This window comes from Arachis stenosperma, chromosome 1 (genome assembly GCF_014773155.1).
Source record: "Arachis stenosperma cultivar V10309 chromosome 1, arast.V10309.gnm1.PFL2, whole genome shotgun sequence".
NCBI lineage: Eukaryota > Viridiplantae > Streptophyta > Magnoliopsida > Fabales > Fabaceae > Arachis > Arachis stenosperma.
In genome coordinates, this window is record NC_080377.1 from 12,024,998 (window position 1) to 12,045,452 (window position 20,455).

General features: G+C 35.1%; 2 protein-coding genes across 5 annotated transcripts; one reads left to right on the forward strand and one right to left on the reverse strand.

Annotated features, from left to right (window-relative positions):
- The first annotated feature begins 285 nt into the window (after positions 1 to 285).
- On the forward strand, positions 286 to 16,196 carry LOC130961002 (putative disease resistance RPP13-like protein 1). Of its 4 annotated transcripts, none has more exons than XM_057886614.1 (3): positions 286 to 736; positions 1,716 to 5,087; positions 12,914 to 16,196. In XM_057886614.1, exons 1-2 carry the CDS (start codon positions 401 to 403, stop codon positions 5,082 to 5,084), a joined length of 3,705 nt encoding a protein of 1,234 aa, XP_057742597.1. In that variant the 5' UTR covers positions 286 to 400; the 3' UTR covers positions 5,085 to 5,087; positions 12,914 to 16,196. The 4 variants fall into 4 exon arrangements, with proteins under 4 accessions (XP_057742597.1, XP_057742589.1, XP_057742604.1 ...); XM_057886606.1 differs by lacking the exon at positions 12,914 to 16,196 and adding an exon at positions 7,916 to 8,403; XM_057886621.1 differs by lacking the exon at positions 12,914 to 16,196 and adding an exon at positions 7,927 to 7,937.
- A 1,845-nt stretch (positions 16,197 to 18,041) lies between these two features.
- LOC130933303 (uncharacterized) lies at positions 18,042 to 19,786 on the reverse strand. The gene is made up of 6 exons (XM_057862919.1): positions 19,690 to 19,786; positions 19,359 to 19,499; positions 19,147 to 19,278; positions 18,766 to 18,833; positions 18,592 to 18,653; positions 18,042 to 18,271 (listed from the first exon to the last, which is right to left on the reverse strand). Exons 2-6 carry the CDS (start codon positions 19,380 to 19,382, stop codon positions 18,138 to 18,140), a joined length of 420 nt encoding a protein of 139 aa, XP_057718902.1. The 5' UTR covers positions 19,383 to 19,499; positions 19,690 to 19,786; the 3' UTR covers positions 18,042 to 18,137.
- Positions 19,787 to 20,455: the final 669 nt, after the last annotated feature.

A 20,455-nucleotide genomic window follows, 5' to 3' on the forward strand; every position in this document is an offset into this window, starting at 1 on the left:
CAGACATGTAATATATATTAAAAAATTATTTGGAATCACATATAGATTAATGGAACGCACATACATTTTAAGGATTAAATTAATATTGTAAAGTTTTCAAACATTAACTTGATGACTGAGAAATAATGTTAATTACTTGGTCTTAAAATATTTGTATAATTGGAAAGCAAGAGGGCAATAATGCAGAAACAACGTCAAGGAAAATAACAATATTGCATTATAAAAAAAGCAGTGAACCAAACCGTAGTTATTAGTTAATAATTTTTTAGTGGAATAGCCGATAACCATAGTTGAAAAACTATTATCAAAAGGAAGCGATGAAGATGAAAGAGAAGCAGTGTTGCAAACCTCTCTCTCTCTCTCTCTCGTTTGAGTTGAATCGAAGCTAAGGAAAAGAGAAATGGCTGCTGCTGCTGCTGGTGTTTTGGTGGGAAAAGCGTTACTCTCAGCTGTTGTGTCAGATTTGGTTGGGAAGATCTCCACTGTGATATCGGAGTTCTATCGGAGCAAGAAGAACCTTGATGAATCTTTGCTGGCGAAGCTGAATCTGACGCTGCTGAGTCTTCATGCATTTATGGATGATGCGGAGGAGAAGCAGATCAGCAACGCTGCCGTGAAGGCATGGATGGATGAGTTGACGCAAGCTCTCTTTGATGCTGATGACGTCATCGACGACATCGCCACCGAAGCTCTCCGTCGTAAAGTCGAAGCCCGCCATCGAACTCTTCCTGGCAAGGTGCGCAAAATAGATACTTCATTTTTATTATCATATCTTTTTTCATGAAAATATATTTCTCTGGATACAAGAAAAGAAATTCATTCAATAATCAATATAATGATGGACCTGTTTACTCTAACCACTACTAAATTATTATACATTAATTGGATCAATTTTTTTTTAATATTTTATTTTGTATGACTATTTGTTAAACTTTTATGTGCAGAAATATTTGGATGATGTAAATGAGAAAATTGTGCATGCATATAAATCACAAATAAATAAATAAGCGAAGTGACTAATAAGTTTTTTGGCAATATACAGTAAACAAAATCAAATGAATTATAACTTATATGATATAGTTTTTTCATTTTTGAATTTGAGTTTCACTCTTAACTTTGAAAAAAAAATATATAGCAAACAAAATTTGGTTATTAACTTGTAGTCTATTTTCCTTCTTAATTATCTTTATAGCCTACTTTTAAGCAAATCACTTATAATATTTAATTCTTGAGGTTGAATAAATTTAAAAGTTTAGATATAATTATTCGTTAATAATTAATAAATATGAGTTATTCCATTGAATAATTTTGTTATACATCAAAGATTTACGGGAATTAACTCCAAGCTATTTATTGTTTAGTTTTAAAGAAGCAAACGTACAGATTATAAAAATAAATATTCTAAAATTTATTTTTACACCATTTTCTATCTAAAAGACAATTTTATTATTATTATTATTACTACGAAAAATATTAGAAGATCATCAAATTTTATTATTTTTGACTATTTTTTTAGCCATCAATCCAATTCTTTTAATCTGGTAATACAATAATATATTTTAACCCATATTTTTAAACATTAATAATTAATTGATGGTTAAAAATAATAAATTTTGATATTTTTCTATTAATAATAATAATAATAATAATAATAATAATAATACCCTCTCACTTCATATAATATGGTATTCAATGATCATATTTGTGCAACGTAGGTGCGGAAGGTCCTTACCACTCCTTTCAAGCAGCCTTATAGAGAGATCAATTCTGAGATGCAGAAATTGTTTGAGAGATTAGAGCATTTTGCACAAAGAGCACACAACCTTCCATTGGAAAGAGGTGTTTCTGAGAGTGTTTGGCGTGCAACACCTACAAATTCTGCAGTGGATGAAACTTTTATTTGTGGGAGAGATGATGAAAAACAAAATCTTAAAAAGTATTTGTTGTCAGAAGATGTTTCTGTTGGTGGCAATAAAATTGGAGTGCTTGCTATTGTTGGCATGGGAGGGCTTGGGAAAACAACCCTTGCTAAACTCCTATATAACGATGTTGAAGTTAAAGAGAAGTTTGAGGTGAAAGCTTGGGCATCTGTCACAAAAGATTTTGATGTTGTCAAGTTGACAAAATCTCTTATTGAATCTGTCACATCTGCACCAACAAATATTGATAACTTTGATACTTTGCGAGCAGAGTTGCAAAAGAACTTGTCGGGTAAAAGATATCTGCTTGTGTTGGATGATATATGGAATGCAGGGTATGTTGATTGGACCAATCTGATGCACGTTCTTAATGTTGGAGAATCAGGAAGTAAAATCATTGTTACAACACGACATCAAAGTGTTGTGGATATTGTAAAAGCTATGTGCACCTGCTCTCTGAAACCATTGGCCAATGAAGATTGTTGGATTTTGCTTTCCAAACATGCCTTTGGTGTACATCAATGCACTAAAGAGTCCAACCTAGAAGAAATTGGAAGAAAAATTGCGAAAAAGTGTGACGGCTTGCCATTAGCTGCGGTTGCGTTAGGGGGTCTTCTTGGCACAAACTTATCAGTCGAATACTGGAATAAAGTGTTAACGAGCAACATTTGGCATCTGACAGCAAAGGACGTGCAACCTGCTTTGCTATTGAGCTATCATTTCCTTCCAGCTTCTTTGAAACAATGCTTTGCTTATTGTGCAATTTTCCCAAAGAACTCAGAGCTGCACAAAGAGAAGTTAGTTCAGCTATGGATGGCACAGGGATTTGTTTATGTGTCCCAAAATGAGAAAAGCATTGAAGAAGTAGGCGGTGAATACTTTGATGAACTAGTGGCAAGGTCATTGATACTACGTTCTGCGGGTGGGGAACACTTTGAAATGCATGACCTCATCAACGATTTGGCAACCATGGTTTCTTCCCCATATTGTAAGAGGCATGACAATGAAATGCAACTTGGAAATCTAAACGAAATTCGTCATTTATCTTATGATAAAACTATGTTTAACCATTTTGGCGAACTTGATTCCGTTCATGCATTGAAAGGCTTACGTACACTCATAGCATTACCAGTTGATGATCGGGACTGGAAGCATTACCTAGCGAATGGGGTATTGCATGAGTTGTTGGTAGCATTGAAACAGTTGCAGGTGTTATCCCTGTCAGACTACAGGAATATCACTGTTTTGCCGAATTCTATTGGCAACTTAAAGCATTTGCGATACCTAGATCTATCTTCCACTGGAATTGAAAGGTTGCCTCCTGCAATATGCAAGCTCTACAATCTACAAACCTTGTTGTTGTCTCATTGTTGCAATCTTTCTGAGTTGCCTGAGGAGATGGGAAAATTGGTGAATCTACGCTGCCTTGATATTGAAGGTACTAAATTGCAGGAGATGCCTGTAGAAATAGCCAAACTAGAAAATCTGCAAAGTCTGAGTCGTTTTATTGTCAGCAAACAACAAAATGGACTGAAGCTTGCAGAAATGAGAAAATTTCCCCATTTACAAGGTAAAGTCTGCATCTCAAAACTAGAAAATGTGTTTGATCCGTCTGATGCTTGTCAGGCCAATTTGAAGGAGAAAAAGCAAATTGAGGAGTTATCATTGGAATGGAGTGATTCCATTTTGAAAGACTCCCATCAAGTTGTACTTGAACATCTGCAGCCCTCAACAAATTTGAAGGAATTGACTGTTAAATGCTATGGTGGAACTTGTTTCCCAAATTGGTTGGGTGATTCCTCGTTTGGCAACACAGTGAGTTTGAGGATTGAAGATTGTCATCATTGTTCTTCATTGCCACCTCTTGGAAGACTACATAGTCTAAAGGAACTCTTCATTTCGGGTATGAAATCAGTGAAGAGTATTGGGTCTGAATTTTATGGAGGTAATTCCCCTTCATTCCAACCGTTTGCCTCCTTGGAAACCTTGAGATTTGAGTGGATGGCAGAGTGGGAGGAATGGAACATGATAGATGGTATAACTACTGAGTTCCCCCGTCTATCACACCTATCTCTGCGTTTCTGTCCGAAGCTGAAAGGAACTTTACCCAGCAATCTTCCTTGCTTGGTTACACTTGAAGTAATGTATTGCTGTGTACTTGAATCAGAGTTTTCAGGAGAAGTGGATAACAGAAATATAATGAGACCATTGAATCTATTCAATTTTAACTCTCTTACCGGATTAACTCTCATTCAAATTACTTCTTTGACGTCTTTCCCGAGCAATGGTCTGCCCAAAGCATTAAAGAGACTTTCTATCAGATATTGTAAGAACCTTGAATTCCCAAGTCATGAGTTCCTTCATAGTTGCAAGGCACTTGAGGAACTGGAGATATGGGGTAGCTGTTGCTCGCTGACGTCATTTCCCTTGGGTTCTCTCCCTGTGCTCAAGCGTCTTCAGCTTTGGAATTGTGAAAAATTGAAATCAATTTCAATTTTGGAAGAGGCAGCTGCAAGGCAGTCTCTCATATTTCTTGAACATCTCCAAGTATTTGGTTGTCCTGAACTGGAGTTGATTTCCCTACTGGATTTGTGCACTCCTAACCTGAGTTCTTTTGGGGTAATGAGATGCGACAAGATTAATTCATTACCAGAACCAATTAATAATCTCAGTGGCCTCCAAAAATTATATCTTTATGATGTTCCGAATTTGGAATCCATTGCAGAAGAGGGTTTGCCTATCAATTTAAGGATACTACATGTCGGCAATAAAGAAGGGGTTTACAGCAATACAGATATCACCAAGTGGGGCTTGGACCGACTCACTTCTCTTTCAGAATTGTGGATTGAAGGTGAGTATCTGGTTAAGAAGCTGATGGAAATAAAAGTGCCTCTGTTGCCCAATTCTCTCAAGACCCTATGCATAAAAGGTGCACGTGAAATACAACATTTGGATGGGAAGTGGCTTCAGCATCTCACCTCTCTCAAAACTCTCCGGTTGTTTGAATGTGACAAGCTCAAGTCATTGCCAAAAGAAGGGCTGCCTTCCTCAATTTCGCGTCTAGAAATGAGTGAATGCCCAATGTTAAAAGCAAGTTATGAGAGAAAGAAAGGGAAAGAGTGGCCCAAGATTGCTCACATCCCACTCACAAGTCACAATCTTTGATTGGTAAGTTTCAACTTAGCCTTGTTCCTTGCAAATCCATGCCTTAATATATTCTTTCTTATTTTTATTTTTTCAATTGTATTCCTGTTACTAGATTTTTATTTTGTTGAATTTGTATAAGAGTGATTTTATATGTATAAACTAGTTCAAACATTTTAGAGCAAAGTAGTTTGATATGATTTCAATTTTAAACTAGAATGAGACTCGCGCGATGCGCGGGGCAGTAAATTAATGATAGTATATAATAAATATTAAAAATTGTTATGTTTTGTAGAATTAAATTAAATATGTGTAAATTAAAATTAAATTTAAAAGATATTTTATTTAGAATAATTTGTAGTATAATAGATTTGGATGCTGGAGTTCTATAAAGTGACATTTTTATTTGGTGGTTTGATTTTTGCATTTATTTTAGTTGATGGACTTAATCTTCTTATGTAGCGCTCGTATTCCTTTTTCTTTATTGGCTGTTGTTAGAGTTATTGCTTTTTTCTGTCTGTCGTAGGTATTTGTGAAGGCATATTTTTTATAAATTGTTGAATTGTATACACTTTCTATTGTGTTGTTTGTTCCATTTTTGCATACATGTTCTTCTTCCAAATATGTGTCTTGAATTTGTATGGTTTTCTTTTTTCTTAATCTCTTGATGTGCATGCAGTTTTCTAATGACATCTACAATAAAAAGAATAAAAATATGTAGATTTTTTTTTGAATAATTGAAATAGTATAAAGTGAAATTACCTGTTAATATTTTTCTTTGACACACTCTATCAAACAATGTCTCAAGTGATGTAAATTTAAAATAGTGTTGGAAAATGTTCAAGATTGGATCTTCAATTTCTTTCACAACAGTTGTGAGTTAAAAGTTTGTTTTTATTGTACCTTTAATTGGTCTATACAAATCATTAGCATCTTTTATTTTCAAATTTTTTATAATATAGACTTTTTCTTCTTGTAAGTTGTAACAAATGTTTGAATTTGTTCACCATATTTTTTTTTTCACAATTACATGAAGAGGTGTTCCTGTAGTGTTAGTAAATCATAGTTAATAATTAGTTAAAAAAATGATTACATTTATTTTTTTAAGTTATTAGAAAATGAACAATGTATAGCATATTGAAAGAAGTATAATTTTAACGATATTAAAATACAATTATATATAAGGTATTATAAAATAATATACAAAGTACAAAAAGCAAAAATTATTAAAGTATTTTTTTATAAATTCAATTTAAAAATACAATAAATATATTTGTTTTGTACCTTTTCATCTAATATAATCATTTCTAAGTAAAGAGACTCATCTTCATTCGTGGGTGTTAATGTTTTCTAACCACGCGAACTTTGATAAACCAATTATCTGTTTGTTTGGTGATATTGTCCAAAGAATGATGCTCCATTGAGTAAGTTTGAGATGTTGTGTAGTTCGAAAATAATTTTTTTGTGCTAAATTTGATATTATTTGAAGGAATAGTAATAAGAGACTTATATAAGTAGTTCAAATAGTATGAAATTTGAAGATTTGTAATGTAAAATTTATTATGATTTATAATATTATTATGACATTTGTAACATGCATGTTTATTATATTTAATGGGTTATTTATAAAAATTAATAAATTAATTATTGGGTTATAAATTTATTGTATTATTTATAGCCGTAAAAATAATTAATATAGGGATAAGATTCAATGTCTTTGTAGGTTACAAATTTGGTTAGATACTATCAATTTCTAATTATTGTTATTAGTAATTTTGCACCCAATTTGTATATATTTCTATTACTTGTATATTTTTTTTGTATATTTTTTTTGCTGATTTGAAAATAATAGTTGATTTGGCAAAACTTGAGTGGTCGATTCTAAAATTTTGTCAAGTAAGCAATATTGTTGACATGACATTAGTAGCAAGAAAAAGATGTTTTAAAAGTAATGTGGATAAACTTATCCATTTACTTTTATATATTAAGAATAGATAAAATACAATTATATATAAAGTATTATAAAATAATATAAAAAGTATAAAAAGCAAAAATAATTAAAGTATTTTTTTGTAAATTCAATTTAAAAATACAATAAATATGTTTGTTTTGTACCTTTTCATCTAATATAATCATTTCTAAGTAAAAGACTCCTCTTCATTTGTGGGTGTTAATATTTTCTAACCACGCGAACTTTGATAAACCAATTATCTGTTTGTTTGGTGATATTGTCTAAAAAATGATGCTCCATTGAGTAAGTTTGAGATGTTGTGTAGTTTGGAAATAATTTTTTTGTGCTAAATTTGATGTTATTTGAATGAATAGTGATAAAAGACTTATATAAGGAATTCTTTTATTTAAATTAAAAATATATAATATTTACCGATTTAAATAAACGTACAACTATTTACTAAAATACATTTTGCATCACATCTCGGATGCATTGGGGGAAACCACACTAAAAGCGTATCACGGATGCACTGCTACAGTGTTGTGACACGCCACGTGCTAGTCATATCTCGGATGCACCCGAGATATAAACAAAACTATATCTCGGATGTAGTGCATCCGTGATATGACCATAATTAGTTTTTACCCACTGCATCCGAGATATGCATAATTAGAGTGATCAGGGACAGTGCATCCGATATATGGTTTGGGGCGTATGACAATTTTTATTTATAATCATTACAATATTTTTTTTAAAAGACATATATTTACATGGATAAACAAGTCAAATTATACATTTGGATGCATTAAAAAAGAGTCATACATTTGATGGAGGTCTATAAATATAAGTATTAAGCAAAATACATATATGAATAATGGTAACTAACGCCGTCCAGTGGCAGGATCCAAGTAGTGTCTAGTCCCACATCCACGAGGACGGGACACCATGGGAGGACGATATGGACGAGGACGAACACCTGGCTGGTTGGAAGTGAGTGGTGCACGCTGGTATGGTGGCAGAGAAGGAGCTGATATAATCATGGGAGGAGGAGGAGCTGATACAATCATGGGAGGAGGTGTAGGAGGTGATCTCCAGACAGTACCGGACAGTGGAGTCAACGGTGGCAGGGATGGAGTCTGAAAGTGGGGTGACGGAGCAGAACCTGATTGGTGCGGTGGTGGAGGAGTCTGATATATAGTGCCCTGGAGGAGTTGTCCCATGCCACAAACACCTGCCTCAGCCCCTGTTGCGGTGGTGGCGGCCTGGACCTTAATAAGTCCTCAGCCCACTGACAAACCCCATTTTGACGGTTTATCTTGTATTGATTTTAGGGGATTTTATAACCTTTTACCCACATTTATCCATTGAAATAGCATGGTTTTAACTTCTCCTTTAATTGTGCTTAAGAATGGAAACATGCTTTAGGTCTTAAAGTAGCTAAATCTAATTCTCCTTGATTCCATTAGATGCCTTGATATGTTTGTTAAGTGATTTAAGGTTTAGGAGGCAAAGATTGGATCAAGGGAATGAAGAAAGAAGCATGAAAAGTTGGAGAACTCATGAAAAAATGAAAGAACCGGAAAGCTGTCAAGCCGACCTCTTCGCACTTAAACGACCATAACTTGAGCTACAGAGGTCCAAATGATGCGGTTCCAGTTGGGTTAGAAAGCTAACATCCGGGGCTTTGAAACGATATAAGATTTGCCATAGTTGCATCGCGCATAGGGGCGCGCACGCGCACGGTACGCGGACGCGCCGATGGTGGCACATGACCCACTTAATGCAACACGTGGCCAGCGATTTTAGAAGCCTTGTGGGCCCAATCCAACTCATTTCTGATGCTATTTAACCCAAGGAGTGAAGAGGGAAACACATGTTAGTTACCATTAGCTTAGTTTTAGGAGTTAGAGTTAGTTTCTAGAGAGAGAAGCTCTCACTTCTCTCTAGGATTAGGAATTAGGGTTAGATTAGGATCTCATAATTCTAGGTTTAATTCAAGTCTCCTTCTACTTCTACCTTCAAGTGGTGATTGCTACACTTTGGTTCTTCTTTCTATCCCTATCCTCTTGTTGTAATTTCTCTTATTTTGTTTCTAGGTTTTGTAATTGAGATACTCTTGTTCTTTTGTTTTCTTTTAATAATGCAATTTGAGATAATTCATGTGATTGTGATGTTGTTGATTGTTGTTTTGTTAATTCTTTGTAATTGTTGGTTGTTGACTCCTTTTTATTCTTACAAATAAAAAATGCTTTCTTTCATTACCCTCCAAGTGTTTGATGAAATGCTTGAGAGGATGTTAGAGTAGGATTTATGTTCTTGGCTTGAGAAGGTAACTTAGGATTTCTTGAGTCACTAGTGTCCAATTGATTGCTAGTTGATAGCCATTAACTCTAGCCTTCATTAATCCAATTAGTGAAAAGCTAGGACTTATGGACTAGGATTGATATAACTCACTTGACTTTCCTTTGTTAATTGATTTAAGGATGACTAAGTGGGATTAATCCTTGCAACTACCATACTTGTGGCTAGTGATAATGATGAAGACCCTTGACAACCAAATCTTGCCAAGACCATTTTGTTAATAAAGTTTTCTTCCCATTTACTATTCATGTTTCTCATCTAAAACCCCAAAATAACTCACAACCAATAACAAGACACTTTATTGTAAATCCTAGGGATAACGACCCGAGGTTTAAATACTTCGGTTTATAGATTTTAGGGGTTTGTACTTGTGACAAACAAATTTTTGTATGAAAGGATTAGCGATTGGTTTAGAGACTATACTTGCAACGAGAATTCATTTGTGAAATTCTAAACCGTCAAAAATCCATTCGTCAAAATGGCGCCGTTGCCGGGGATTTGCAATGGTGTTATGTTATTGGTTATTGTACATATGTGAATATTGTGAATAGGTTTATCTTTTGTTTATTTCTTAATTTTTGTTAGTTTTATTTTGTCCTCTCAATATGAATTCTCATCCTCACTTTGGCTATGAGTTTGGCTCAAATTATGTTGTAAGAAATGGGAACTACAATGGTAATATGCATCAAGGATTTGGGCGCAACCAAAGATGGGAAGAGCCTCAAGGGATTGATCAACCTTCTTGGCAACAACCTCCAACTCCTTATGGGTATAACTCTTATCCTAATGCATATCAATCTAATGGATGTGGTAACCCTTATTGTGATTGTCAACAACCACTACCACATGCCTATGAACTACCCACTCAACATGATTTTGAACCACCTTGCTCACAAGCCCCATATCACCAAAACCCTCCATATGACCCCAATCCTTATCCACCATACCCACCACCTTATGAGCCATATGAACCATACATGGAACCACCACTATTCCAACACAATTACTCTCAAGAACCACCTCAATGCACACCATTTCCATACCCTTACCAAGAAGAACCACCTTTCTACTATAAACTCTCTCTCCAAAATAATGAACCCTCTTATCCACCCCAAGCCCCAATAGATGACTCTCTCACATTGCTACTTCAAGGACAAGCGGATATGCAAAGGAACACCCTAGAGTTTGTGACTAACTTGACCGAGGTAGTGTCTACCTTAGCCTACAAATTTTTGAACACTCAAGGTGCTTCCGTAGCCACATGTGAAGAATCCATTGAAGATTATAGCATGAAGGAGAGATTGGAAAACCCGGTGGAAAATGAGGGAGGCTATTTTGTATTAGAGCAATTGGAGGAGCCTATGGTTATTGAAGAAAAGGAAGAAGTGATTGAAGATTTAGGAGACGTTGAGAGTCCATGGGAATGTAGCATCATGGAAAACTCTTCCAAGAAGCTTGACATTGATGTTGAGGAGGGTGCGCAACCTCCAAAGCACATCATGGTTGAAGACTTTGAAGAGGTTGATCAAGAGATGGATTCAATTATTGATGAGTTCCTATCCACAATTGAATCCTCTCCCATTGAGCTTGACATAGAGGGTAAGGAAGAAGATACCTCACCTCCCATACCCTTGGCAAGCCACGAAGAAAATATTAAATTGGAAGGAAGCTACCAAGAGGAAGAGGTTGAAGTTGATATAAGTTGTCAAGAGGTGGAAGTTACAAGGGAAGAGCACAAGAGCGTAGACATCGCAATAGCTAAGTGTGGGGAGGTCCCCCTTCCCAAGCCACCATCACCTAACATAACATTCAAGTGGGTAAAATTTCTATCCCTGAGCTTCACTTTCTCACTTGAATATGGGTTGATTGAAAATGATGGTCAACTTAGAGCTCTTTGTGGAGTTAAGAGTAAGAGGGAGTGGTGTAATGGTTGGAAAAATAATGTTAGGCTCATTAAGGTTAAACCCTCAAGGCATAAATACTATGGTTGGAGGAATGCTAAATTGTATGGGTCTAGAAGGAGAATTTGGTGCATAAAGGAGAATTCTATATGCCTACCACCCAAGTTGAATCATGATGATCAACTAGAAGATGGGTGTGAAAATAAGATATGGGATCCCGGATCACAACATGAAGACCAATTTTGGGAGCTCATATCTTGGGTAGAACTTTGCCCAAGTTTGGTGAAGATGGTTGGAAATTCTGTCAACCAATTGAGAAGCAAAGATCCTTGGAGATTCAAGGATGAGTACAAACATAAGCCACCATGACAATAAGCTCCTCAAATATCCAACTTAAGGACAATAAATAAAAGTGCTAAGTGGGAGACACCCCACCATGGTAAAATCCTTTCATTTTCTTTTTTTTTTGTACATATTGGTAGAACTAGTTTAATTTCATGCTTAGATTAGTTGGTAGAGTTTAATTAGTATTTTAACATGTTAAATAAGGTTCTAGGGTGTTTTGGTAGCTGTTTGGAGGATTGAAAGGCTTGGATTGGTGTAAGAACTTAGAAAAATATTTTTTGAAAAACAGAACACCATCCACGCGTGCGCGCACATGACGCGTACGCGCACCTGAGCATTTTTCGACCACCCACGCGGACGCGCACTGTACGCGTACGCGTGGATGCAAAAATTCTACCCCAGCCAAAAACCCGAGAGTTAGGCCTGCACTGTGCGAACATTGGGCCTAAGGCATAAGTCTATGCACGCGTGCGCGCACCTGACGCGTACGCGCACATGATCTTAAATTGGCAATGCGCGCGCACGCACACTGTGCGCGCGCGCGTCGATTGCACAATCTGCACTCTCGGTACTTTTACCCGAGAGTTGTGCCAGACTTGGGCCGACATTATGCCTCCGGCCTAACTTGATGCACGCGTGCGCGCAACTGGCGCGTACGCGTCCTTCAACCAATATGCACATCAACGCGTAAGCACGCATGACGCGCACGCGTCGGTAAAAAAAAAAAAAAGAGTTTTTTTTCTCCTCTTCCATTTTCTCTTGTTCATCACATTCGCATACTTCTACTCTCCCCATTTTTATTTTGTTTTTATAGCATGTTTTCGATTTTTTTTCTAAGTGTCATTTTAATAATGGTGTTAAACTCTCTCACTCAATTGTTGAGAATTTCTTGCATTTGTTTTGGTGCTTCATGACTTGTGTTACATTAATTGGAATATTTGTCAATACACAAGGTTAGTGCTTTAGTCCTTCCTAATTCATTATCCTTTGTTTTTGTACTTCTTCATCATTGAGTTAGGATGAGACCGAATGCTCTCATGCTTACCACTATTCTTGTTTGTGTCAATCCTTATTTGATCTTGATGCTCCATATACTCTCCATGCTTTAACCTTACTCTTGCATCAAGTATTAGTTGATATGCCCTTTGCTTAAATTGCTTTCTTACTCACATGTTGTAGCTACCATGTAGTAGAGAACCATACTCTTATTTGGCATTAGCCCCCGCCTATGTTCTAATTGCTTTGATGTCTTTATTATAGGCTTAATTTTCTTTCCTTTTCTTTCCTTTTAGGTTGGCCACCAAGAAGGAAAGGAATGAAAAAGCTTCTAAATGAGGCAACAAACAAGTTCATCCACACAACCCTTTAAAGAAGCTCATCAATTGTGGCAACCCGTCCACCCTGCTCTTCCTTGCATGCACCGAGGACGGTGCAATCTTCAAGTGTGGGGAGGTCGTCGACCGATCTCCATGGGTAACAATTTTCTTTTTCAACACCAATGTTAGTTAGTTATTGCATTGCATGATAGGTTGCATGTTAGTTAGAATTTGTACATATTTTTACCATTCTTTCTTATTAGGACTACTTGGTTAGGGTGATGATGATTTCCTTTCCAAGAAACTATTTTAGGGCACCTTGAAAGAATTTATTTTGGAACATGGTTTTTGAGCTAAGAACACACAAGCATGTGAGCTTTGAGCCTTATGGTGTGGTTACATCTTATAACCACTTGTTTTTCCTTCTTGTGTGCATTATTCTCTTCCTATGATTGTAATCTTTGATTTGTTTGATTCTTTATGTCCATTATTTTGTGTATTCATGCATTTATATGATTGAGGCCATCATTTCGTTATCTCACTTACCCAAATGGCCTTACCTTTTATCTTCCTTTGTTAGCCAAATTCGAGCCTACGCTTAACCCACTTGTTCTTTAATTTAGCACATTACAAGCCTTAAAGCGAAAAAAAAACAATAAATGTCCTTAATTTGGATCTTTAATTGGCTTAGGCTAGTGTGTGTGAGTATCACTCAAGTGTGGGAACTTTGGGATATTGGTTGGGATAAAAGGGTGTTTGTGTTTTGTATTTTTATATTGGGGGAATTGGTACATACTCATGTATTGATTAAATGTATAGACCTTATGCATTGATGTTCTTGTGTATAATTTGAAAGAAAAAAGAAATAAAAGTGAAAAAGAAAAAGGAAAAGGAAAAAGAAAATGTATATAGAAAAAGAAAGAAAAAGAAAAGCAATAAAGGGGACAAAATGCCCCAAAGTGAAGCTCAATAAGAATCAATGCATAAGTGTTGTGAAATGAAAAGAAAATGCATGAGTATGTGAAAAAGTGAGGAATGGGTAGTTAGGTTAGTACTTAATTGTATAGGTCATTATATAGGTTAGGTGGGAAAGTTTAAGTTAATCAAAGATTCAAATCCTAAGTCCACTAGCCATATATGATCCTACCTTGACCCTAGCCCCATTACAACCTAAAGAAAAGACCTCATGATACTTGTATGCATGCATGAAATATATGTTGATTGTTAGATGAAAAACGAATCTTAGAAAGTATGATTGGGGGAGAATTGAGTGAATCAACCCCAAACACCGAGCGACTAGAGTGCAAACACTTCCGGTGAGGGTTCGATGCTCAATTCCATGATTCCCGGCTTTCATAAGCTTTCTTCTTGCAAGTCTATTTGAACTTCAATTTTTATATTTGAATTGGTAGGATTCATGAATCGTTATATGATCTTAGCCCTACCCGTTTATACATGCACTTGGAGGATTGATTTATTTTTAACCAAGTAGGTAAAACCATTTTGCATTTAGTTGCATATAGTTTAGGTTGCATATAGCTCATTTACATAGAATAGATGTTGATGCCCTTTGCTTTCTCTGGCTTAAGCATGAGGACATGCTTGGTTTAAGTGTGGGGAGGTTGACAAACCCCATTTTGACGGTTTATCTTGTATTGATTTTAGGGGATTTTATAACCTTTTACCCACATTTATCCATTGAAATAGCATGGTTTTATAACTTCTCCTTTAATTGTGCTTAAGAATGGAAACATGCTTTTTAGGTCTTAAAGTAGCTAAATCTAATTCTCCTTGATTCCATTAGATGCCTTGATATGTTTGTTAAGTGATTTAAGGTTTAGGAGGCAAAGATTGGATCAAGGGAATGAAGAAAGAAGCATGAAAAGTTGGAGAACTCATGAAGAAATGAAAGAACCGGAAAGCTGTCAAGCCGACCTCTTCGCACTTAAACGACCATAACTTGAGCTACAGAGGTCCAAATGATGCGGTTCTAGTTGGGTTAGAAAGCTAACATCCGGGGCTTCGAAACGATATAAGATTTGCCATAGTTGCATCGCGCATAGGGGCGCGCACGCGCACGGTACGCGGACGCGCCGATGGTGGCACATGACCCACTTAATGCAACACATGGCCAGCGATTTTAGAAGCCTTGTGGGCCCAATCCAACTCATTTCTGATGCTATTTAACCCAAGGAGTGAAGAGGGAAACACATGTTAGTTACCATTAGCTTAGTTTTAGGAGTTAGAGTTAGTTTCTAGAGAGAGAAGCTCTCACTTCTCTCTAGGATTAGGAATTAGGGTTAGATTAGGATCTCATAATTCTAGGTTTAATTCAAGTCTCCTTCTACTTCTACCTTCAAGTGGTGATTGCTACACTTTGGTTCTTCTTTCTATCCCTATCCTCTTGTTGTAATTTCTCTTATTTTGTTTCTAGGTTTTGTAATTGAGATACTCTTGTTCTTTTGTTTTCTTTTAATAATGCAATTTGAGATAATTCATGTGATTGTGATGTTGTTGATTGTTGTTTTGTTAATTCTTTGTAATTGTTGGTTGTTGACTCCTTTTTATTCTTACAAATAAAAATGCTTTCTTTCATTACCCTCCAAGTGTTTGATGAAATGCTTGAGAGGATGTTAGAGTAGGATTTTATGTTCTTGGCTTGAGAAGGTAACTTAGGATTTCTTGAGTCACTAGTGTCCAATTGATTGCTAGTTGATAGCCATTAACTCTAGCCTTCATTAATCCAATTAGTGAAAAGCTAGGACTTATGGACTAGGATTGATATAACTCACTTGACTTTCCTTTGTTAATTGATTTAAGGATGACTAAGTGGGATTAATCCTTGCAACTACCATACTTGTGGCTAGTGATAATGATGAAGACCCTTGACAACCAAATCTTGCCAAGACCATTTTGTTAATAAAGTTTTCTTCCCATTTACTATTCATGTTTCTCATCTAAAACCCCAAAATAACTCACAACCAATAACAAGACACTTTATTGTAAATCCTAGGGATAACGACCCGAGGTTTAAATACTTCGGTTTATAGATTTTAGGGGTTTGTACTTGTGACAAACAAATTTTTGTATGAAAGGATTAGCGATTGGTTTAGAGACTATACTTGCAACGAGGATTTGTGAAATTCTAAACCGTCGAAAATCCATTCGTCACCCACTCCCATGTCAGGTGCCCATACCACCGCTGGAAGTCTCTGGTACAACCCCCAATAGGCTCTCCGGCAGTGCGTAGTCCAGTGTGGTAGGCAACATCCTCGAGCGTAATGCTAGCCTCACCCCACGGAAGGTGGAACATATGCGTTTCCGGCCTCCACCGCTCGACAAATGCAGAGATCAAGTACTCGTCAAACAAAAAGTCCCTCAACTCCACTGCATGCCCAAATCCAGCCTTCCTTATATAGGGAAGTAGGATGGGTGGCGGCAGGAGACCTAGCGTCACACGGCGTGGCAAAAGTAATCGTGGTTGCTGCAATTTCTAAAACAGATAACTAACGCATATTAGTTACATCTAAATCATTAATTGTCCCTAAACAGTACTACAACCTATAATGTACTAACCTATGCGTTTACGTTAAACGTAACAGAAATATATAAATTTCTAAGTCACTAAAAACTAACATCCTAAACGCATTACAAGATAATTATATAAATCTACAAATCTTAAACCTATTAAACACAGATATTTTTTTATTTTAATTAAAAAAAATATAACATTTACCGATTTAAATTAAAAAAAACCATTAAACACTAACCTCAAAGTCCAACGCTCCAGTTACGTGCCAAGTATCATTCAGCCTATTAATGTCTCCTGTGCGGACATATGCTCGGGGGGCCATAGCTCGTGAAAAATCTCGCTTTCGCACGTGCAGAATCTCAAAAGTTTGAATAAAATAACCCTAATCCACGCTGATCTCGGATGCTGTGGGTTTATTTATGCCCCAGACCATATCTCGGATGCACTGCCCCTGATCACTCTAATTGTGCATATCTCGAATGCAGTGAGTAAAAACTAATTATGGTCATATCACGGATGCACTGCATCCAAGATATAGTTTTGTTCATATCTCAGGTGCATCCGAGATATGACTAGCACGTGGCGTGTCACAACACGATAGCAGTGCATCCGTGATATGCTTTTAGTGTGGTTTTCCCCACTGCATTCGAGATGTGACCCAAAATGTATTTTAGTAAATAGTTGTACGTTTATTTAAATCGGTAAATATTATATATTTTTAATTTAAATAAAAAATCCTTATATAAATAATTCAAATAGTATAAAATTTGAAGATTTGTAACGACATAAAATTTATTATAATTAATAATATTATTATGACATTTGTAACGTGTATGTTTATTCTATTTAATGAGTTATTTATAAAAATTAATAAATTAATTATTGGGTTATAAATTTATTGTATTATTTATAACCGTAAAAATAATTAATATAAAGATAGGATTCAATGTGTTTGTAAGTTACAAATTGGTTAGATGTTATTGATTTCTAATTATTGTCATTAGTAATTTTGCACCGTATATATTTCTATTACTTGTATATCTTTTTGTATAGTTTTTTTATTGATTTGAAAATAGTAGTTGATTTGGAAAAAATTGAATGGTCGAGTTTAAAGTTTTGCCAAGTAAGTGATATTGTTGACATGACATTAGTAGAAAGAAAAAGATGTTTTAAAAGTTATATGGATAAACTTATTCATTAAAAATAGATAGATAGATAGATAGATTTCATGAGGATGAGAAAGATTTCAGTTTGATCTACTTATAAGTGGCCCAACATTCATAATCTAATAATTCCAACGAGACTGAACTGAACTGAATTGTTAGTTTGGTTTGTCTTCATGGAGAGACTTTTCTATTCTTGTATAACGCTTTCTTTTCCCATCATAATAATTAAAAGTTATTTTGACTTAATCTGTATACATCATAAGTATAAGAATTTTCATATTTAAACATGTCTTTATCATATCAATAACAGAAATGTTTAATTCAACTTTTCACTCTATAAATAATTTTAAAAGCACAAACATCCGATTGAATAACAATATTTTTAAATTCCTTTAACTAAATTGGCTAGATCTTGATAATACTCAAACTAATAGTTTTTCGAATGACTCTTTCTAATGCATCTGGTGCATATTTAAAACTTCTTTGGAGACAGCCGAAGAAATCAAATGGCTACTTTTGTGAACTTGCCAACAAAAAGTTCACTAGTTTGAGATGTTAAGGGATCAAATCGCCATGTTTTTGGTATCCCACCACTTTTGCAAGGCCAATTTCTGGTACCATCTATCTCTGCCAACTCTGCATAATAATTTGTCAAACAACAGAAAAAAAAAACGTCAACAATATGTATGTCGTGTGATAACTATTTTGAAAGACAAGAGAGCAAATATATTATATATAGCATAAGTGAAGATTGAAGAACCACCACCAACTCCAAGAACTCTCCTTTGGGGTTGGTTTAATTGGGACGACAATATAGTATAGTATCATAAACCATGTTTATAACACTACACCAAAAAAAAAAAAACAAAAAGCATGGTAAAGCTGCTAAAAATATCATATTAGATTATTAGTAACATATGGTTGACGCTTCACACATAGAGGCATGAGAATCCTACCAGCATTTACATTTTCCTTCAAGAAATGTTCCACCACATCTTCATTCTGAACCAATGTTAAGCTAATAAACAAAGAAGGTATTTGTGAGAATAAATCACATGATAATGTGTGTTCCTGTGCACGTTTTTTTTACTTCATTCGAAATACCAAAGAATTTAAAAATTTAAAGGTACCTGCTAGTGCTGTAAACAAGTGAGCCTCCAACTTTTAGTAGTCTGAAACCATTACGGAGAAGATTCAACTGCGGAAAGGAACGAAAAGGTATGTGAGTTTTAATAGTAATATATGTTAGTCACCACGTGTAAAATCCCATGTTATCTCTATTACATTCTTTATGAAGTCTGGAAATGTTAAAAGAGTTAGCTTGTAAGCTTAAGCTCAATGCTTGATCTTTTAGGGTCAGATATTCAAGTGAAGGAACCTCAGTTCAGCATGATAAGTTTCACCATGATTAACTTAATAGAGCATAGAGGGTTATCAATCATGATATAATCTATCATAACTAGTGAGAAAAGATGCATTATGGATCAAGGGAATAAGGATGAATCATTTGCCTGCAGAACATGTAAGTTATGAGTCCTCTCTGCATCTAGTACTCGACGTTGAAAAGTCCCCCAGCCCCAATTTTCAAACTTGTGAATATGTTTAACTGAACCGTCATGAGTACACTCTGCATCCACAAGGACCTACACCAAATCCAACATATTATCATGGTAGAATAAAGCAAATAACTAAGAAACATTAACTCGAATGAAATACCAGTTACCTTGTCATATCCATGACTTCCCATCTCAACACCAGATACAGTCTTATATAGCTCTCCTTTAGCAAGACCAGTTACTCCCGAATGGCGACCATAATATATGAGCTCAGGAGGCTGAGACTTGTATAAAAAAGATAGATATGGCTGAGACCATAATATATGAAAATCCAAGAACAAGAAGATAGATATCAATAAGGAGTATAAAAAAAGATCAGGTGTTCAAAAAATAAATATGCATCATATATATTAAAGATGATTGGTAATATAATATATGGTTGATGCTTCAGACATAACTTTTCTGCTGCAAAAAAAAATAGAAGCATGAGAATCTTACCAGCAGATAAATTTTTCTTCAAGAAATGTTACACCACATATTCATTCTGAGCCAGAGTCAAGCTATTCAAGAAATAAGGTCTTTGTGAGAATAAATCACACACACACACACACACTATATATATATATATATATATATATATATATATATATATATATGTTATAGTGTGTGTTTTTGTGATTTAGTTTTCACAAGAAGCTTAAAAATGGTAAGGTAGCTGCAAGTGCTGTAAGCAAGTGTCTCTCCACCTCCAGTAGTTAGAAGATGATTCGACCGTAGCAATTTAAAGAATTTGCGACATCTCCATCTATCTTTCACTAGAATTAAAACGCTACCTTGTGCAATATGCAAGCTCTACAATCTACAGTATCTTTGAAGTTTGAACAATAATTTACTGGGAATTGAAATTTCAAATATTAACTTTTTTCTTCTCTTCAAAAGTTTGAATCCTCCTGAGTATTGATGATTAAAATATAAAAAATGTTTGTTTTAATTTTTGGCATGTTACGAATTTAATTTTTTCAGTAAAAAAATAGTAACTCTTTTGGCTCTTTCCCAAGATGTATTTTTTAGAAAAAAAAAAAAACTTTTTTCGCTCTTTACAAGATATATTTTAATAAAATTAAAAATAAAATAAAATAAAACCTTCTTGTCATAAGCGAGTTTCTTTTATTTAAAAAAATAAAAAACAAAAATGAAATTCTCATTTCTCAACCTCAACATCAAGGTATATCTTCATTCGGTCCCATTCTAATTTCTAAAGCAT